The sequence below is a fragment of the Aspergillus fumigatus genome, chromosome 1 (assembly GCF_000002655.1).
Source record: "Aspergillus fumigatus Af293 chromosome 1, whole genome shotgun sequence".
Lineage (NCBI taxonomy): Eukaryota > Fungi > Ascomycota > Eurotiomycetes > Eurotiales > Aspergillaceae > Aspergillus > Aspergillus fumigatus.
In genome coordinates, this window is record NC_007194.1 from 4,160,281 (window position 1) to 4,181,834 (window position 21,554).

General features: G+C 51.6%; 4 protein-coding genes across 4 annotated transcripts; 1 reads left to right on the forward strand and 3 right to left on the reverse strand.

Moving 5' to 3' along the window:
- Positions 1-721: 721 nt before the first annotated feature.
- On the forward strand, positions 722-9,712 carry ags3 (alpha-1,3-glucan synthase Ags3). The gene is made up of 5 exons (XM_747819.2): positions 722-743; positions 841-2,547; positions 2,596-2,771; positions 2,827-9,480; positions 9,531-9,712. The coding sequence occupies exons 2-5, from the start codon at positions 2,188-2,190 to the stop codon at positions 9,577-9,579; spliced, it is 7,239 nt and encodes a 2,412-aa protein (XP_752912.1). The 5' UTR covers positions 722-743; positions 841-2,187; the 3' UTR covers positions 9,580-9,712.
- Positions 9,713-10,545: 833 nt separating this feature from the next.
- adB (adenylosuccinate synthase ADE12) lies at positions 10,546-12,716 on the reverse strand. Its single transcript, XM_747820.2, has 4 exons — positions 12,315-12,716; positions 12,179-12,247; positions 11,664-12,115; positions 10,546-11,597 (listed from the first exon to the last, which is right to left on the reverse strand). Exons 1-4 carry the CDS (start codon positions 12,355-12,357, stop codon positions 10,887-10,889), a joined length of 1,275 nt encoding a protein of 424 aa, XP_752913.1. The 5' UTR covers positions 12,358-12,716; the 3' UTR covers positions 10,546-10,886.
- A 217-nt stretch (positions 12,717-12,933) lies between these two features.
- AFUA_1G15460 (uncharacterized protein) lies at positions 12,934-16,977 on the reverse strand. Its single transcript, XM_077803982.1, has 4 exons — positions 15,938-16,977; positions 14,755-15,873; positions 14,578-14,632; positions 12,934-14,520 (listed from the first exon to the last, which is right to left on the reverse strand). The coding sequence occupies exons 1-4, from the start codon at positions 16,032-16,034 to the stop codon at positions 13,191-13,193; spliced, it is 2,601 nt and encodes an 866-aa protein (XP_077660151.1). The 5' UTR covers positions 16,035-16,977; the 3' UTR covers positions 12,934-13,190.
- A 74-nt stretch (positions 16,978-17,051) lies between these two features.
- AFUA_1G15470 (Zn(II)2Cys6 transcription factor) lies at positions 17,052-21,381 on the reverse strand. Its single transcript, XM_077803983.1, has 3 exons — positions 18,550-21,381; positions 18,446-18,498; positions 17,052-18,388 (listed from the first exon to the last, which is right to left on the reverse strand). Exons 1-3 carry the CDS (start codon positions 20,792-20,794, stop codon positions 17,471-17,473), a joined length of 3,216 nt encoding a protein of 1,071 aa, XP_077660152.1. The 5' UTR covers positions 20,795-21,381; the 3' UTR covers positions 17,052-17,470.
- Positions 21,382-21,554: the final 173 nt, after the last annotated feature.

The following is a 21,554-nucleotide window of genomic DNA, read 5'->3' on the forward strand; positions in this document are numbered from 1 at the left end:
ATGACTCCTTCTTCCCCTCATTATTTCTGCTAAGTAGAAACAATAACTCTACACTCCACTAAATACGAAAATGAAATGTAACGATATTGTAAATGTTTCTATACATTAGGTCTAACTAGCCTGCCAGGCTGGTCACCCTACCCCTTCTAAAAGGTCTGGTCGGCCGTTAGCAATGAAAGAGGGGGAGATAGAATACCTTACAAGGTTTATCATCTTATCAAGGCGCAAGATACCTTGTGCCATGCAGTTAATAAGGCAGGGGGTGGCCATACTAAGTATGGGGCCCGCGGTTCCCGCTGTGGGTGGGCTAGTCTTGGATATACTCTGAATAGAGGCGAGAAACTCACCTATACCTACTACCTAATAGAGTTGTGATTTCCAGTGGAGCTTACTAACATTATTTACTCAATATATAAGTAGTTATACTATGATTAGTAGGTTAAGTCATGGTACTCTGTACTCTGTACAAGCCAGAAATATCTATTATTAGTCGCTTCGTCGTATCCTGCCAGGTTGATGTCTGTGGCGGTCTGTGCGATCTGCCGATCGCTGGACTTATTCACAATGGGCCCGCTTGAAGGGGTGATAATCAAGCTTCTTACTCTTAATGCATATCCAGTGCACTACTCCATACGGAGTACCCCGTAGAGAATTCTGATATGCAGACAGCCTGCGACCGTATTTCTATTGCTACTAGAAGATACGTCGTACCCAATGACTAATGAGCATAACTGTTATTGAATGTCGGGATCCTGTTCCAGACCCCTCTTTCATTGGTGTTTGAGCTATCTTCCTAGACCCGGATCGTCCTTGATCGACCTGTGCTGATGGCCTCGCTAGGGTACGGTTGTCCCCGAAGTGTACCAGTTAGATATCTATCCTGTAGCATGTTTATACACCCTACAGAGTACACATCTATTAGCCTATTGTGCTATTTATTTGGCCGGTTATCTGAAAAGAAATTAGTGTGGTCGGCCGATTCGGGTCGGAGCTGTCGGAAGGAACCGTCATTATTTTCTTTATCCTACAAAATGCGGTCGTAAGTCCTGGCCAGGGCGACAGGACTAGCTTGAAGATCGTTGGCTAGGTGTTGGAGGAGGACGCCACTTACGGGACCCTGGGATATATATAACTGCGGCACGGATCCACACGCTGAGTGGGGGGTCCACAAAGGAGCCAGTGCTTGTTTCGACTTGATAAGCTGATAGGCGAAAAATCGGACCTGGGCTAGAATTTTCTGCCTTGCTTGCTTGGCCTCGACTATAACTGCTCCACCAAGGCGAATGGCGGGTCGGTCGGGTTGTCTTATCCCGTATCTGGTAGCTACGTACTGTGTAGTACTACTCTGTGCAGTTCTGCTCATTGGGCTCGAAGGGTGTTCAAGTCCCACCAGCGATACAGTATCGCGATCGGGCCCTCTCACAAAGTGAAATCTGGCTCATACTATCAATCGAGTGGGCTAACACGACGATGCATGAGAGGTGATCTTATGTATTCGATGGGTAACATGATAGTCGATGATGCCTTCGAGGAAATGGATACACTGCCTAGTATAGAAGTTTTTGCTGCCTATGTTTATGCCACATGACAAGGACGTAGTGTATCTTTCGTAATCATGTAGTGGCTTCTGACGGAATCCCACTGATCCCTCCAGACAAGTCCAGAGGAGTCCACACACCTACAGATATGACTTGATATGGCCAACTAAAGGCTTCATTTTACTGAATTTCCCAGAATAGCAACGGAAAACCGTCGAAGTGATGTCGTGGCGCGTGGTTGGCAGCCCACTGCTTACCCCACCACTGTGGAACTGTTCCAGATGTCTCATGTCGTTTGATTATTGAGACACCGATCTGTCGTCATTATATGGAGACTGCGAAGAGTTTTAGTGAGACAATGGCCACCTGCATACAGTGGATAGTCTGGACGCAGCCTGCTCAGCGCTGGATGACTTTTCTCCCCGCTGTTCCTGGTCTGGTGGTGTTCCAAACTTCCAACTTCCAGTGCCAATTTTCCTCTGAGTTGACCGAACACTCGTTCTTTCGTCTTTCGTTTTTTCATCATCTTTTTTTTTTTTTTTTTTTTTTTTTTTTTTTCTTTTTGGTTTTTCTTTTGGCTCTTCTGCCTCTGAGAGCATGATCGACTGACTCTGTTCACGACTCTCGAGAGCTTGAAGGCACTTCAGAAATGTTCACGGAGACGCAGCGCTCAGTCGCTCTCATCCTGTCACTGCTGAGCGTCAGTGCACTGTGTTGGCCTTACACCGAGTCGCTCGTTGATTATAACTTAAACGAAAACAGATCGGCGGAATCGCCGATTGACTACTGGGGAGAATGGCCGAACCATAAGTACCACCCTTCGCCGGACAACTGGCGTTTCCCTGTCTACACGATCTTTCTGGACCGAATCGCGAACGGTGATCCAACAAATGACGATATTAACGGTACCACTTTCGAGCATGTACTGAATTCCAACCAGATGCGCCATGGAGGGGATCTGGTCGGGTTGATTGATACATTGGACTATATCAGGGGCATGGGTTTCAAGGTGTGTTTGAAATCGCTTCCGTGTCTGATCTGTCACTTACAAATCTAGGGTATCTACTTTGCTGGAACAGGTTTGATGAACCTCCCTTGGGCCTATGACGGCTACTCGCCGGTTGATACAACTCTGCTGGATATGCACCATGGCACACTGGAGGACTGGAGACGGACCATCACCGAGATTCACAACCGTGATATGTATGTGATAATGGACAATACGCTGGCAACGTAAGTGCATGTCCCGGTCAACGTTGTTTTACCGCAGGCTTACATCAATATGCAGTCTGAGCAACCTGATCGGTTTCAAAGGCCACCTCAACACCTCAGCCGATTTTAGGCCAGATGAATATGAGGTCGAGTGGATCACGGATCGTCGGTATGCCGATTTCAAGTTCAGCAATGAGTACAACAAGACTTGCGACTATCCGAAATTCTGGAATGAGACTGGCTTTCCGTTGTATTCCGGCGGGGTTGAGGAGTTGAAGGGTTGCTATAATAGTGATTTTGATCAGTATGGAGAACTAGAGGCATTTGGCAACTTCCCTGACTGGAAGCGCCAGCTCACCAAGTTCGCCTCGGTACAAGATCGGTTGCGTGAATGGCACAAGCCCGTTCGTGATATCATCACCAGGCATTACTGCATTCAAATTGCCAGTTTGGATATCGACGGTTTCCGCTATGATAAGGCTGTTCAGGCGACCCTGGAGCCCCTGGGTGAGATGTCGGCGGCATTCCGGGAATGTGCAAAGAAATATGGCAAGCATAATTTCTTCCTACCTGGCGAGATTACATCGGGCAATACCTTCGGCAGTCTCTACCTTGGTCGTGGACGCCAGCCAAATCAGCGTCCTGAGTCCGCCGGCGCTGCTGTCAAGCTGAAGAACGATTCAGAGGCTCAATACTTCCTGAGAGAGGACGGCTACCAGGCGTTGGACGCAGCCGCGTTTCACTATACTATCTACCGTTCGATGACCCGTTTCCTCGGAATGGACGGTAACCTTGTTGCCGGCTTCGACTTGCCAACAGATTTCATTGAGGCATGGAATGGGATGCTTGTGTCCAATGATTTCCTAAACCCCTTGACCGGTCAGCTCGATCCCAGGCATATGTATGGTGTGTCGAACCAGGATAACTTTCGCTGGCCCGCTATAATAAACGGTACGGAGAAGTACCTCCTGGGCCTTTTCATTGTCACGCTGGAGCTCCCTGGCATTCCCCTCATCCTGTGGGGTGAGGAGCAGGATATGTATGTTTTCGATGCCACTGCAACAAATTATCTCTTTGGTCGGCAGCCGATGACCTACCAGACCGCATGGTGGACTCATGGCTGCTTCAACTTGAATACGACTAAATTCTACAACTTCCCAAATGAAAGGGGTCTGTACGGTTGTCACGATATCACCGTCACTTACGACCAGCGCAATCCTGCTCACCCACTTCGCAATATTATGAAGCGCATGTTTGAAATCCGGGAGCACTATCCCGTCGCTAATGATGGCTTCTATCTCCAGACCCTTTCCCAGCTTACCAAGGATGTCTATCTTCCTGGTTCATCGAACACCCCCACAGTGACTGGTCTGTGGTCGGTCTTGCGCAGCTACTTCCCCGAGGTCCAGCCAGAGGCGTCCAAGGGCAACAATAGTATTTGGCTTGTGTATCATAATGACAACAAGACTGTAACCTATGGTGGTGACTGCAAGAACCGGAACACCGCGTTATTGGCTCCTTACAAGTCGGGAACGAAGCTGAAGAATGTTTTCGCCCCTTACGATGAGCTCACTTTGGAAGATGGTCCTGGTGATATTGAGGTCCATGGAACGACTGAGTCATACGGCTGCGCTCGCAACATGACTCTCCTTCCATGGGAATACCGAGCCTATGTGGAGGCCGATAGATTTGTTGAGCCTGGTCCCACTGTTACGGAGTTTGTTCCCGGCCACGACGCACGCTTGCTGTCAGCGGAAGACACGGGAGAAACCGTCGATATTCAGCTTGGATACTCAAAGGAGATGGACTGTACCGGCGTGACTCGAGCGATTTCCCTAAACTCTACCACCGAAAAGGGTATCACACCAACTCTCGATACGTCCAGTGTCAACTGCGGCAATATCACTCCACGGACAAGCAGTCATCACTACGTCGGGGAAGTCCCCACTGTCTGGACATGGTCTGCCAAGCTGAAAAATGTTCATCATGGTATCCATGAACTGACCGTCAAAAACGTTTCAACAACGTCCGGAGTTCGGACCAACGCCGTCGACCGGTTTTTGTTCCGGATGGGAACTCCAACGAACCCGCTGATAACCCCTCTCGCCAACTACTCCACCAGCCTTGTGCACAAATCTGACGACGGCAGCATTTACATTCAGCACGAGGCCGCCGGAGCTGACATGTTCCGCTACTCGACGACTTTCGGCCGGACATGGTCAAATTGGACAACGTATACCGGTGGGAACACGACGATTGAAATTGCTCCTTTTACCGGCACGGATGCTCAGAAATGGAAGGGCACTCACGTCCGCGTGCAATACTTCTCGAGGCTTACCGGTAGTAGTGACTACATCCAAGAAGGCGACCATGACTGGGAGGACGGTGTGCCACGAAGGTTCCCTCATCTGTGGTGGATCGGACCGTACAATCAGTTTGGTTATGATGCTGGGCTGGATAGCAAAATGAGGTACGACGTCAAGGAGGGTCGCTGGAAGTATGACTTCGTGTATGAGTGGCCATCTACTGGACAAATCAGTGTCTGGGGAGTGGGACCAGATGGCTTGCCAGATCCTACAGAGGTTTATGGCGACGTGGACAATGCATCTGTAGTCCAGAAGCTTCCTCCGTCCTATCTCTCGTCGAACGTGATCAACATAACCACGCCGCCTCCATTTCCGCACCTCGGCTGGACCATCTCGCTCAATGATGCCAATCTTCGATATGAGATGACCCCGGTCGGGTCTGGATGGGTTCAGCTCGTCCTCTTCGTCCTCCTGTGGGTTGTTCCCATCCTAATGGGCCTTGCTGGTGCCTTTATTTTTATGAGAACCTTCTACCGCGTCAAGCTGAACACGGATGGCACTGCAGCTAAAGAGGATAAGCTGCCGCTGCTTTGGCGTAAGGTCAGAGCGCAGTTCACCGGGGCTGATTACTCGGAAATGGCGATATCTGACAAGGCTGTGCTGCCGGACAGTGCTATTGCAGGTGCAGCTGCAGGCGCCCCCGAACACCGACGGACGGTCTTGATCGCCACTATGGAATATCTCATCCAGGACTGGAAGGTCAAAGTCAAGATTGGTGGTCTGGGGGTCATGGCACAGCTAATGTCCGAGCATCTAAGGCACCAGAATCTCATCTGGGTGGTCCCTTGTGTTGGTGACATTGAATATCCCGAAGACACACCAGCGGAGCCGATGATGGTCACCATCCTCGACAAGCCCTACCTGGTGAATGTGCAATACCACGTCGTCGAGAATATTACCTACGTTCTCCTCGATGCTCCAGTGTTTCGGCAGCAGACGAAAGCCGAGCCTTACCCCCCACGGATGGATGACCTTGACAGCGCAGTCTACTATTCGGCATGGAACCAGTGTATTGCAGAGACGATCAAGCGATTCCCTTCGATCGATCTCTACCACATTAACGATTTCCACGGTTGCTTGGCTCCCCTTTATCTGCTGCCGACACGAACTGTTCCCGTCTGTCTATCACTGCACAACGCGGAGTTCCAGGGCCTCTGGCCGTTAAGGACCCAACAAGAGAAGAAGGAAGTCTGCTCAGTCTTCAATATTCCTATCGAAACTGCGACCAAATACTGCCAGTTTGGAAATGTATTCAATCTTCTACACACAGGCGCAAGCTACCTTCGATTTCACCAGCGCGGCTTCGGTGCAGTTGGTGTGTCCAAGAAGTATGGAAAACGCTCATGGGCTCGGTACCCAATTTTCTGGAGTCTTGATAAGATCGGCAGTCTCCCGAACCCAGACCCCTCAGATACTGGTGCCGTCGGTGATGGGGCTGAGACAAATGTTTCAATCCCGTCCCCTGAAGATCGGATTAGAGACAAACTGCAGGCTCAGAAATGGGCTGGCCTGAAGGAAGATCCCAATGCTGATCTTCTCGTCTTCGTTGGACGGTGGTCGAAGCAGAAGGGTGTCGATTTGATCGCTGATGTTATGCCAGCAATACTGTCAGCTAGACCTCACGTCCAGCTGATCTGCGTTGGGCCCATCATTGACCTGTATGGCAAGCTGGCTGCTATCAAACTGGAGCGCATCATGGCCATGTTCCCAGGTCGCGTGTTCTCCAAGCCAGAATTTACTATTTTGCCTCCGTATGTGTTTTCCGGCGCCAACTTTGCTCTGATTCCGTCTCGGGACGAGCCATTTGGGTTGGTTGCGGTCGAGTTTGGTCGTAAAGGTGCGCTGGGTATTGGCTCTCGTATTGGAGGTCTAGGCCAAATGCCTGGTTGGTGGTACACGGTGGAATCTGACGCGACGCGCCATCTGCTGCACCAGTTGAGGACTGCTATCAAATCCGCTCTGGACTCTGACCAGGAAACTCGGGAAGAAATGCGCATGAATTCTGCCAAGCAACGATTCCCAGTGTTGGAATGGATCCAGAAGTTGGAAACCTTGCAACAGACGGCCATCCAGATCCATCATACAAAGAACAAGAACACTGTCGCTGGTCCCATGCCCGAGCCACAGATCTACTGGGAGATGCAGAACATGCGGGACTCCACGGCGAGTCTGCCTGGATTGGCGCAGTCCGTCCCAGACGGTCTGGAGACGCCGCCTTCAAGAGTGATGCTGAATGCCGAGTCGCGGCTCCGAGAATTGCAGACGGACGTTGGAAACAGGAGCAGTCTAGGTCGTAAACTCTCCCTCGGCCGACGAGCTGGACCTGGCCAGGGCAGAAACCGTCTGGTCAAAAAGGCACTTCGCGACAGTCAGGTCGCCGAGAGCCCGCTGGATGAGGAGGCTACCGATGCCGAGGGAGAAGTCGATGAGGATGACTCCAATTCTCACCGGGTGGACTACATTTCCACTGATGAAGCTATGAGGGCAGTCAGCCACGCTCTTGGACTTCAAGACAATGGCGAGTCCGTAGGAAACGGAAATGGGAATGGGAACAACAGCGTTACACCGCCGTACCATTCCATGCCAGGCTCGCCGTACCTCGTCTCGCGGGCTTCGTCGCCGGTGCCGAGGACGCCTTCTGATATGCCTCAATATCCATTCCAATTTGCACTTAATTCCGGCGAGGGGATGCCGTTTGCCCACTCACGCAATGTCTCCGTCCTGTCTCTGCCTTCAGTGATGGGTGACCACAATCAGCAAGTCTTCGAGTTGCAGAAGGTAGACCCGACCTTTACGGACAGCATGGGCCACTTTACCCGGCGATTCGAGCAGCTCCTCAACAACTTGGACAAGAAGAACTCGATGACAGACTGCTGCATCGAGACTTACCTGATGAAGAGCGAGCGGAAGTTTTACAACATGTACAACGATGCGCAGCTGAAGAAACACCATGCTAAGGAGTCTATTTCTTCTTCGGCCAGTCCAGAGCAGCTTGACCATGAGACGCAGTATAACCGCCTCTCAACCGCCACGGCCGGTTCGGACCCGAGCGACTCCGATGAAATCGATCGCTGGCTTTCCCGGCTGGGGTACAGGCGCCCTGTGGCCATTCAGCGATTCATGCGACGACGGATTGGAACCTGGCCCGTATACGCTCTGTTCCTAGGCCTTGGACAGATCATCGCGACCAACTCTGCTCAAATTACCTTGCTGGTCGGCCAGGTAGGCGAGACGGCGACCAAGTTGTATGTGATCGCAGCGATCTATTGCGTCTCGTCAATTTCATGGTGGTTCATGTACGCCCGTCTGCCAGCGGTGATTGTCCTCAGTCTCCCATGGTTCATATACTGCTTGGCTTTTATTGTAATTGGCGTGTCTCCCTTTGGACTGTCGGAAGTCGGGCGAGGATGGGCTCAAAATGTCGCTGCAGGCGTGTATGCTGTGGCGTCGTCCAGCGGTTCGTTGTTCTTCGCTCTCAACTTCGGTGACCAGGGCGCCGTCCCTGTCAAGGATTGGATGTTCCGCGCCAGTCTCATCCAAGGTATTTCACAGCTATACACTGTTGCACTATGGTACTGGAGCTCCAAGGTCACCGCCACCGAAATTGGAGGCGTCTCCACCTTCGCATTGAGTACCTGGAGGCTCACGGCCGTGGTGATGCCAATTGCTGCGCTATGCTTCGCTATCGGCGTGATCCTCGCCCTGGGCCTGCCCAAATACTACCGCCAAGCACCCAGTCGGATCCTCTTCTTCTATACGTCGCTCTTCCGCCGTCGCATCGTCCTCTGGTTCTTTCTCATGGTTATCGTGCAGAACTGGTTCCTCGCCGCCGCGTTCGGGCGCAACTGGTCGTTCCTCTGGTCCTCCAAGCACGCCAAGACGTGGGAGGTTGTCATCCTCGTAGTCGGCTTCTTTATCATCATTTGGGTGCTCATTCTCTTTGCCTTCCGCGCACTGTCCAAGGAGCACAGCTGGATCCTCCCCGTCTTCGGTCTCAGCCTGGGCTCCCCGCGTTGGGCACAAACGTGGTGGGGAACGTCCAACATCGGCTACTATCTCCCTTGGGCAGGGGGCCTGACGTCTGGTGCCATCGTCTCCAGATGTCTGTGGCTCTGGCTCGGCGTCCTTGATGAGATCCAGCAGGTTGGCCTGGGTATGATCCTCCTGCAGACCCTGACAAGAGTGCACGTCTGCTTTGTCCTCCTGGCTGCGCAGGCTGTGGGATCGGTCGCTACCATCTGCGCTCGTGGATTTGCACCGAATAGACTCGGTCCGGACGGTATCTCGCCGAATATCGGCACATCGGTAGATAAGATTGCCAATGCGTGGTTCTGGATTGCCTTGTTCTTCCAACTTTTAGCCAGGTAAGACCTATCCCTTACGTTCTGACGGATTATATACTGACTGCAAACAGCTTTGGATTCCTCCTGTTCTACCGCAAAGAGCAGCTTAATCGGCCATAAGACCGCTTAATTTTTGTGTAGATGGTTTTAATGATCCATGTGATAGACGGCGTTTGAGGTCTTTGTATATAGATTGTACTATAGAGATACTTTGGTTTTTGTAATGGTGATAGGACCAGCCTTTGGTTCATCCATGGAATCCTCTAACAAACAAAGCCAAGCGGAAGGTGACCGGCCAGTGCGTTCATCAAGATGATGATGCACTTAGACTACATACACTTGAGTGAATGCCATCTGATATATGCTAGATGCATTCAATGTAGGAACATAAAGTAAGATAACATGGGAGACATACTATATCTCCAGTCTCATCTGGATGGTATGGTGAATGGATACCTAGAATATATTCACTTTACACCATTGATCTCCCTGCCAGGTTTCGATGTATAAGACTCTATTAAAGGCATACACTTTGCCAACAATGTACTACTGACAAACGCAACTCCCGTGTGTTTCGAAGAAATCAAACGGAACCAATTATGACCTTCATTATTTCTGCCATTATGGACTATACGGTACTACTTGAAGCGCATACCGTCACTCGTTTACAACCAAGACGCCCGTTCGACTGTAAACAACTTTCAATGGCCAGTGGATGTTTTCGCTGGCTGCAACTCAAGGATAGAAGTGAGTTATATAACTGAGCTGTCAGCTACAGGCCTACTTTTCATTTCCAGGCTTGACTCCCTCCGCAGCCTCATCGTTGCGTATACTGGAAGACGAAGGCGCGTGGGGGATCAAGAATCGACGAGGAGAATTTCTACTCCGACACCCCACTGGTGGTTAAATGATGCTAAAGGCGGAGTGCATATGGATATTACCGTTTCTGTGCAGAAGAAAAGAATGGCAATCACCATTGACAAGTAGTGGTGGGCCAACCGCCCGCTAAGAGGAGATCTAGAGAACAAGATACTCGAGGTGGTCCAGGGTGGATGGATATGTCTACGAAAAACAATTACGCATCAGTGCGGATTCTGATTCTACCAACATCAGTTTTTGACTATCTTTCTAATCCTATGTCATATCAGTCAGCTTTTAACACCTTTGGTGCTGCTTGCACTGCATCTTGTAACATTTGAAATCGGGAATCGATGGCACGAGGAAAAGTTGTATCAGTGGTCTAAAGGTACATTGTTCGGACACCTTCATTCGTATAGCAAGAAGCCAGAGTAAGCCATATTCATCAGATTCGTCTATCCATTCATATACACAAACATAAGCAAAATAAATAATATCCCAGAAAGACTTCTAGTTTTGTAGGCCGTCGCCATGAACGACTCAGGCCATTTCCCTCAACTGGGCCCGATTTACTCCCGGCAGATCATATGATCTCTGGCGGGACCGGTACCAATCCATTTTATAGGTACACCACCGAGTTCCCGCTCAATATACTCAATGTAGGCGCGGGCATTGGCAGGAAGGTCCTCGTACTTCTTGACACCCATTGTGTTGCTCTTCCAGCCGGGCAGAGTGACGTACTCGACCTTGACCTTCTCGAGGACCTCGGGGTCGGCCGGGTAGGTGTCGGTCAGGCGGGTTCCGTCAGGGAGGACATAGGCAACTGCGACCTTGATCTCGTCAAAGTCGTCCAAGATGTCCAGCTTGGTCAGGTTCAGCGCGGTGTAGTGGTTGATCGCCTGGGAGTAGCGGCAGAGGACGAGATCGAACCAGCCGCAGCGACGACGACGGCCGGTAGTAACGCCGAATTCCCTGCCGACTGACTGCAGCTTGTCACCGTACTCGTTCAACTGTTCGCTAGGGAAGGGACCCGAGCCGACACGGGTGGTGTACGCCTTGACCACACCAATGACGGAGGTGATGCTAGTAGGGTTGAGAGACAGGGCCTGCACGGCACCACCCAGACCCGTGGACGAGGAGGTCACATAGGGGTAGGTTCCGTGGTCCAAGTCGAGCATGAGAGCGTTGGCGCCCTCCACGAGAGTGTTCGGAGAGTCCTTGTACTGCTTGAAGAAGGCAAGCTGGTCGACAATATAGGGAACCAAGCGTTTCCGGTAGTCCTATTCTGTTGCGTCAGTATCAGACCCTTCAAATCATGGGACCCGCCAATAATCAAGTTGATATACCTTGAATCGACCAATCTCCTCCTCAACGTCATATTGCAGCTCACCAAATCTCGCAGTGTATCCAGCGTGCAAAGACCGCAGCTTGCGCTCAAAGACCGCCTCGTCCAGAACCTCGCCAATACGGACACCCCGGCGGGCAGCCTTGTCACTGTAGCAAGGACCAATTCCCTTCCCGGTGGTGCCGACCTTGCGACCACCCAACTTCGCCTCCTCCAGACCATCAACAATAGAGTGCAGATCGAAGCAGACATGCGCGCGGTCGGAGATGAATATGCGCTTGCCGGCATCCTTCAGCCCCTTCTCTTCCAACGAGGCCAGCTCCTTGAAGAAGCTGGGGACGTGCACGACAGTTCCAGCGCCAATGAGGTTGACACAGGACGGAGACACCAATCCAGAGGGAAGAATGTGGAAGTCATAAGTGATGTTCTCATGGACGATGGTGTGGCCCGCATCTGGTGAAAGAAGGAGAGAAAAGTTAGGTTTACACTACCTCTGCGGAGAGGCATGATACTCACTATGGCCGCCCGCAGCACGACAGCAGAGCGTCGCCTGCTGCGAGAGCATATCTGTGATCTTCCCCTTTCCTATCCGACAATAGCATCCATCAGCAAGCCGTCCATATCAAGCGCAACAATGTTCATCAAGCCCCACCTTCATCACCCCACTGGCTACCGAGAACGATCGTGATACCCATTGTGCTAGGGAGAATCTTATTAGAGCAATTGCCGTGACAAGTTGTATTCCAATTGATCAATTCACAGTGACCAGATGGTTTCGATTGTATGTATACGTCGAAAGACCGGCTTCGGTACTGGCAATGAAGCGGCGGGGCGCGGCTGTAGTTTTAGACTGGAAACAAGCTCGAATTGAATCGGTTCTTTTTCGAGAGGCAGATTGAGAAAATGTCAATTGTCTGATGAGCGTAAAATAATTCCCGACCCGTTCGCAGGGAAGGTGAATGGAGCAGCAGCGAAGGCGTCGCGACTGTCAAAGATCCAAAAGCCGAAAAAAAAGGACGGAGGGGGAACCGCGGAGGCGCGGGCGATATATGAGTCTTCCCTTTTTTTTTTTCTCCCGTTTTCCCCCTTACACAGAGTGACTCAGCGGCAAGCAGCGAAATCAGGGTCTGGTACAATACCATACATCTTGGCTCCTCATCGGCAAGCCAATCTGACACTGGCCTACTGTCACACGGTTACCGGCCTGGTTTTTGTAGACGCTTACTGTATCGGGAAGGTGGCGGATGTCGGGCGACGCCGACATCGGAAGTAAGGGCTCAGGGCTCAGGGCTAGGGCTTGGAACAGACCTTCTCAGGGTAGATCGAGCATATCCAACTTGTCACGCGCAGTGCCAGACAATCTTCCTCTCGAACTATGGTGCAAGACGCTTCTAAAAATACAGGACTGGCAGAAGAGGCTACTTAAGTGTAGAACAGGCCCAACCATTTCAGAACGCCGACCCACCAACACCCATGCCATGCGAAAAGACTGTAGGCAAGAAACGTCGTAGGGGTATATCTATCCAGCCTAAATCAGTTTTCCTCCATTCAAGATCCATTCCCGCATCTCCCCGAGCTGCACAATGCATTTGCGATGGTTTTCACGAGCGACTTCCCAATGTTTGTGCACTCTTCCATCCTCGTCAAATGCACGCAAATAAGCACTGAATCCTGCTTTGGCGCTCCCGGCGACCATAGCATCGTCGCTCTCAGCGTCATCATCGTCTTCACGAGTCGCTTTTTCATCATCCTCGCCACTCGGCTCGTTGATCTTAATACGTGTGGAATCTCCAACAGCGCCAATCCAGTTGGGGGCCATTCCCGTTTCCATCGCATCCTGGCGTGCATTGAAGTGACGCAGAAGCCGACGATTGAAAGCATTCCACTCGCGCATGTAGGCACCCATCTCCGCGATATAACGGTCCCATGCGCCGCGGGGCAGTCCGAGTTGCTGTGACCCTGCGCTGATGGGAACAAGCTCCGGTGGGGTGGGTCTTTTGGGCGGATTGGGGCAGATAAGCTTCCTAGGACGAACATCCCGTGCCGTCGTCCTCGGGGCCTTCGCGCGGGACTCAAAGGGCAACGTCGCATGGATATCCTGCAAATCCTCAATGCCGCCGTTATTTGTGTTGGTAAATGGCGCTGTGCTGCTTAGATCATTCAGGTTGAATAGACGAGACTTAAAACTGGCGCCGGTGTCTTTGCTGTCAACACCTGAAGACGGCTGAGTGACTTGATCTTTGGATGCTTTGTCTGTTTGAAAACCACCATCAGTGTTTTTGCTGGGGACATCATCATCGAGATCCATGGCTTCCACTTCCTCGGCCCCTGTACCAGTCGCTTCCTGTTTTGAGCTACCTTCGACAGTCGTCCGGGACTCTTCCGCCTCTGTCGCAACACTGGCAGGTTGTGGCGTAGGTCGCATCTTGATCCCAAATTTGGTCTGCTTCTTAGGGCTTCGTTGGCGCTGAGTATTCGCCCACTGAGAGGCTTCCTCGCTTTGAGGCATAGTCCACTGCACATCCTTGAGTTTGGCAGCCCACTCGTCCACAGAGAACTTGGCCTCGGGAAACGCTGTCGGCGGTTGCTGCGAAACAGACGCCGACCGAGACGAATCCTGGCTGAAAGGTCCCGGCTGGCCTGCTCTTGAAGGACTCGCTCTTGTCGAGGTTCGTCCACGACTATTCGGACGATGGTTGAACTCAGATCGACCATTTTCTGCCGTGCTCGATGTGAATGACCCAAATCCAAAATCGCCTTTCCAACTATCCGCAGTAAATGGTTTGCGTAAATCGTCGTGGCTGCTACTCTTGAAGGCTCCATTCTGTGGTGCTTGGCCTTCATTAGGCGCCGGGTTCCTACAGTTGAAGAAGTCAGCCTGAGAGTACAATTTAGCCAAGGCGAAGGTCTCATACGAGTTTGACGAGAATGCACCGAAAATATTTTCTGACGACGCTGGCTTGGCCGGTTCTGATGGTATTTGTTAGCACCCGAAATACTCACGCACCCATCCAAGAGACATTCATGATGGAGTAGGCCAGCAGAAACAAGGCATCGCGAGCCTGTCAACTAAGAAGGAGGAGGAAACTTACCCGCCATAGGAGTAGAACCTGTCTGAGAACGAAAATTGGCATATTTGTGATTTTGTAGCCTGCTCTTGGGGACCGCCTTTGGTTTGCGAGAGATAAATTCATTCTCAGTGCCACTTGAGCTCGTGGAGTCATAGTTTCGACCTCTGTCGCTACGCAACTTAGGACTCGCGCTTTTGTGTCTCCCAGTAGGAGGAGGAGTCGGACTTGGGGGGTTCGTCCGCGATTGAGCGCGGGAGCTTTTGGGTGAATTGCGCACACTTTCAGAACGCAGCCAGGAACTGGAGAAAAATGTCCGTTCGCCGCCGGTACCGGCGTACTTACTGCCTGTTCGCTCAATATCAGGAGTCCTGGTGTTTTCAGCTCGATAGCCGGATGTTGCCGCAGGTCTCTCCGCCGTTGGGGAGGGGGCAGTTTCCCTTTGAAAGCTGTCGGGCGTCTGAAAGCGCTCCCTTCGAGGTACGCTGGTGTAGGATGAGGTATTTGGAGCCATGGGTTCATCCCCGCCAGCAGTCCTGGGAGCAAAGCCTTGCTTCTTCCGTGTAGACTGGGTGCGGGATGACTCGTTGGCTGTGGTTTTGGGGGACGTCTTGAAGTACTCGTATGCAGACTTCGGTCTAGTGGGGTGCCCGTTAGGTGTGGCATCCGGGCGGGCAGCCCCCGTATATCCTGCTCGCCCAGTACGCGGATCAAAATGAGACCATCCAGGGGTGGAGTTCCCCTTCATCTCCTGAAACCCACGATAAGCATCTGCCCTGGTCTGTCCTTCATCCTGCGTCTTCTCCCACGGCTGCTTGGGAGCCGCTCTCGCGTAGCTAGCATATCGCTGGGCGCCGGTTGAGGGCCCATTGTGAAAAGATTGCGGGCGACTGGAAAACGGCGGCTTAGGAGTCTGAGGCTTCGCGGTGGATGCGGAGGCGTAAGGGTTTGTAGGCGCTTTCCGAGCCGTATTGGCTTTGTTTGGACCGTAGAGCTTGCCGTATCCAGCACGTAGTCGGTCTGTATCGTATTTAAGGCGCTGCTGGGGGTCACTGAGAATTTCGTGGGCCGCCTGGATAGCCTGGAACTTGGCGTTGAACTCAAGCTCGCGGCCTGGATTGCGATCGGGATGGTACTTGAGGGCTGGGAATAGATTAACCACGAAAGACTCGCAAAGAAAACCCTGCAAGCAATCCCTTCGCCTTACCTAATTTCCTGAACTGCTTTTTGATGTCCTCAGCGTCTGCACTGGGCGTCAATCCCAGGTCCGCATAATAATCCCTCCGCACGTCCGCCTTAACCATCGTGGGCAAGCAGCGTCACCCTCAACGGCCTTCAATATTGCGTATTGCCAAATGAGCGGGTTCTAGCCGTGTCGGTCAAAAGTCCAGTCGTATTGCACATGACATAAACCGTAACGAAAAGCGTGATCGTTTGATCTGTAGGACGAAGCTGTTTCGATCAAAAGAGTGGCAGACAGGTTAGGCACACCTCTCGACACAAGTGAGAGATGCCAAGGGAAAGACTACCGGCCCGGAGAAGGAGAAAAAAGAGAACGACCGAGAGCAAGAAACATATGCAAAGGACTGGTGAGCATGGAAGTGAACAAGAGAAGCAGAAATTGCCTGCACTCTGCTCTGTAGTTGCAGCAGTGAGGAAAAAGATTGCTCTCCCCGCGATCGAAGGGGTCCACACACAACAGATGGGTATTTTGGTATAGCTTCCGCCAGCCTAACCAGAACCAGAAAGCTCTAAACACTCCGATAGATAGTTACATAGAAGGTGTGGTCGATATTATCTGCGGACAGCCGGTCAATCTTTCCCTTCTGGTGACGTCTTGCACATGGTTTCTTTTTGCTGAGTATTCGAGACACCAGACAGACACCGAAAACTAGTCACGGTCGCAGTGGACGAGAGGGGACTCGACAGGTCTGATTCTCGTCAAATTATGACGAATATGGAGATCGCAGCTGATCTGATGACGGCGAGAAAATACGTCTAAATAATCTTCTCTCAGCTCGTGTTGGTGACTTCGAGGCGATCCAAGTGGCAGAGCGCGAAGAGTGGAACTGGGTGATCCTCACCCCGGCAACCTCACGGGACAGACACAATAATGTGCATGGAATCTCTGCTAATCAGATTGCCGCTGAACACTAAGAACACTTCTAGAGGCACAGGTTTTGGGAAGAAGAAGATAAATAAATGTAAAATAATACATAATCTGCAGAGAGGATATATAGTCAAAGACAGCATGAACAGTAGAGCTGTGCGTTGGCTTGCTGCAACTATTAATGCTTTCGAGTGATTGGATGCATCCCACATGGTTGGTCTCCACAGGACAACTCAAAGCGTCAACCATCTCCTCTCACCACTAAAGGGGCAGTAGGACACTGAGTTTGCTGCCCAAATTCTTATAGCACTGGCCTCACTCTATCCCTGTGAATAGTCCAAATCACGATAGAACATTGAAATTGGCCAGATACCACCATCATCCGATGGAATGGATTACGTGCTTCTTATCGATACTATACTAGGTAGGATATGACTATAAGAACTGTCATGACAACACGCAAAAACCAAATAGCCCCAGTCGATGCAATCAAATGTTTCGGACGATGCTACAAGCGAGGAGTCGTAAATTCATGTCACCTTTTATTTCCCAAATCCCAGGTAGTCCCAAGACCTGCAAGCAAGATGCCGTCAAAGAAAACACGAAGAAAAGGGAACAGAGAGGGGAACCTCAGATCGAACCATCGCCTGGGGGATTTCCCACCGATCCCCCGAAGAAGTAACCTTCGAGCATATCGTAATTGGCGTTCTCGCTCCAGTCATGCTGGAAGTCGACCGCCATGCCGAATCCGAGGTCGATTCCCACACTGTGGCCAGCCCCATGGCCCAGCGAGGGTACGGCTGACATGTTATACTCGGGATTACCGTCTGAGCCTACAGAAACTGTGTTTTCCGCTCCTGTCGAGTCAAAGTCCAAGAAATCAAGGCTGATCCCTGCGGCACTCTCCTGATCCACCGGGGAAAATTGGTGTTGGCCTACATTGGGGGCCGCGCCGCTTGAGGACACGCTGTGCTGTGGAGAATTGCTATAGAAATATTGTTGCTGCTGTGTTCGCGGAGAGACAGGGTTTTCGTAACCTCCATAATACTCCATAGAAGGTGTTCGTTGAGGATGAGGCCGGGGTGGAAGGTCAGAGCCAAAGTTCGGTGTGGAGGGTTCAGGGTATTCTGAGCGCCTTGGATACGCCTGTACCGGCTTCCTTGTACTGCTGCCAGCGCGATCCGGAACGGGCCCGGGGTCATTGAAGAGATCGGCAAGGTCCATGTCGAACTTTGGCAAGGGACGAGATTGGCGTACCTGCGTCTGCCGCCGAGGGACATGAGTAAAGCGCTGTCGTTGGTCAAAACTGGATCTTCCCGAGTCCCTCGCGGGGCCCGTATTAGCAGTATGATGCTGCTGAGATGCAGTTTGGATTCGAGATAGATCTACCTGGGATCCAAACCCGGTAGTCGATAAGCTCATCTGAACGGTGGCTTTGCTCATTCGTTCAAAGGCATCCCGACAAGCTTCTGCTGGGGGACACTTGTGCATCAAGTCCCCTAGCACAGATGTGGCCGCAAGCACTGTGAAATCGACTTCGTCTAATGTCTACAACCGAATTCGTTAAAGACTATCTCGCTTCCCGTTTCGTCATGAGATACATACCAAGCGACTTCGCACGAAAGGTGAGTGCCATATCGCATACAAAAATGAAATACCTAGGAGAGTGTAAGCAGCGTCATGGTATCGAGTGAGGGACTTTGTCATACCCGCCATGAATATATGATGTGTTGCAAGATAAGTATAGTTCACTAGTCGGACACGGTGCATCTGGCGATATATACGGATAACTTTCTGCCCTGCCTCTGCAACCTTGTAGTATATTTCATCTTCATCTTCGGTTTCGTCCACATTCGAGAATGACGGGCTGGATACATCCTCTGCCGGTGTCAGCTCTGCGGCTAATTCCGCCGGAACTGTCAAGCTCTGCTGGTAGAGCATGATGACGGCCTGCCAGTAATTAAGTTCAAGAAATTCCACCGAAAACTGCACGCCTGTTTCTCTACGAGTGGGCGCGCTTTCCTGCCACTCCATCAATCGCCGGTGAACATCTCTGCGCCATGAGCGGAAGGAGTCGAACCCTTGAAGGAAGGGAGACGCAAGGTCAGAGCGTATAATTGTATTGGCCGAATAAGGAACCTTTTGGCGCACGAATCGTGCTTGTTGATGTTGAAGGACGTCTTGAATCTCGGATTGCAGCACCCGCAGCTTGAAGTAATGGTGTGCCGCATATTTGTAACTGGGAGCGCCTGCGGGTGGCGTGACAATACCAGACTTAGTGATGTACTTGTCCTCATATAGGGATGGGAATTCGGTGCTAATAGCTTGATCGCTGATTCCAAAGGGGCGACCAACACAGCAACTGACGAGACGATCAAAGCTATAAACACACCACCACAATCGCCGGCGAAGATCGCGAACCCATTCTCGACGGCCACGCTCGCTAGTATGGATCCGCGGCTTGACTTTGTTCTCACCCTTGGTAGACGAACGATCGATGCTCTCTTCGCCAACCGAATCAATGCCCGCTCCGTCCTCGTAATGAAGACCAAGATCAACTGCTAGACGCATAGCGACCCCAACAATATACCAAAGGCCCGGCGCAACAGGCCGAAGAAGTGCAAAACTGGCCAGCAGGAGGACGGCCTGCAGCTCCTCTAGCGCACCAAACCCGTCGTTCGATGAGGACGCGCCAAGGAAAGATTCTAAATGAATAATGGCAGAGGCATGGTACTCTTCAGGTTGATACTGACGGCTGGAAAGCCGCGGCCTTTTTGCTGTGGACGAGGAGGTTGAGCGGCTGCTGTTGCTCTGCGTGTTGTCTTCATCATCTGAGCTGGTCTTATCTTCGAATATGATACCTGCGCCAATGGCAAAGACAATGTTTAGGGTATAAAGGCTGCGAGGAGAGCGGTCCTTCTCCTCAACTGAGTATGTCCGATCGAGAAGTTCCATGAAATCCTCCCGGTGGAGGATAGGCATCTGCGGGTTTGCATGCTCGAAATAAAGGTTGACGAGCTTCTCCGCCAACTCTCGGTCAGGGAATGCCGCACACTTCATCGTTGGCCTTGTCTGAAGACCAAAGAACGAATCCCGCATGGTACTCCCACTCCCTGCGGTACCCGTGGCACTATGCGGCAAGCGTTCAGAAGGCCGCATTGGTCCGCGCTCTCCCACGTTGCCGGCAACGGAGCTCTTCACCGCAGCGAAGACGACACGCGCAAAAGAAATCCCGGAGGTCGACCCCAGATACCGTGGATCGGAAGTCCCTTGCACCGATACCATGCCAATATTCGACACAAGATTATGTATGCGCCAATTATCCTCTTTCTCATAGTCCCGGCTGTTTTCCGCATCCTGTTCACTCTCCGGGTTCCTGCCCGATCGCGGAACCTGCGCAGCTTTATCTGCCTTTTGCCGAGTCAATCTGTCACTTTCGACAACGGTAGTAGACAATGTCTCGGCACCCGCCGACGCTTCTGAACCAGCCATCTGCGGCCGATCCTGGTCGTACCCCGCCTCTACCTTGATGGCCTCCTCTTCATCAAAGGCCACAGCTTCTTTGAATTCAATCTGGTGGTCCCTTAACGTTTTCTCTAGGTAAGCAACGCGCGCTTCGAGAAAATAGACATAACTGCGCGGGATCTCTCGTTTAGTGATAGGATCATACCCGACACAACGGACACCGGCTTTCTCACAGGACTGACACCGGGGGAGTCGCTGGTCGCAGCGGTTCTTGCGCAACCGGCATCGGTTGCAGGCGGAGACATTGCGGAAGGTGGACGAGGTCGAGGAAGTTGTCACGGCAGGCGGTGGTGGTTTCGCAGTGCCATCGCCAGCTGTCTGCTGTTGCGTTTGTGCCGCAGGCTGTGATTGCGTTAAGGAAGGCTCAGCCGGAGGGTGCGGTCGTTTCCTCCCGAGGGAGGTAGGCGAGGCCGGGGAAGTGTTCAACATGACGGGAAAGGCGAGACGGGGAGAAGGCGTGCCAAGGTGCGACAACCATGTCTCGAGAATAGAAGTTTGTCGCAGGTCAAGTGGAACGAGGGGATAGTTTGCCGAAAATTTCGAGACGAATCAGCATTCATGTTAAGTCATACGGCGTGATGCTTTTGGCCGTTTAGCAGCTGTGTATCTCGCTTCGATGAATGAAATCGCGTCGCACGGGAAAGTTACTCCTCAGTCGTATCCCGATCCGCGGCCTTTCTTAGTTTCCGAGATGATAGTCAAGGCAAAGGTCGATTCTGTTTTGGTGGCAGGGCAAAGCTGCAAACCATATCGGAGATCAAATGCCGCGACTACAACTGGATTCACAGACGGGACAAGGAAAAAGAAGTGCAATTGGATATATTGGAGGTCGAAGGGGAAAAAACTGTCGACGTCGAAGGTTGGAGATAGGACAAACTGTGGGGACATCCGAGGCCGTCGGTGTAAGTACATTCGGAGAATAGTATCTCGCTAAGCACACTTCATATTCAATTTGTACAGCTAGCTAGCCGAAAAATTGATTGTCGCCTGGATAGCAACAGGGAGATCTATAAAAGACTTCCTGCTCCTGCTCTCTGTTCCTAAGGTCGTTCCTAAGGTACCTAGTCTCTAAGTACTGGTCTCGGTAACAATACGTGACAATACCCTAACTGCTGCCCCATGTGAGAAGGGGAAAAGCTCTGAAATGATTGGCTGGTGATAAGTAGATTATGAGTTCCAAGAAACCAGG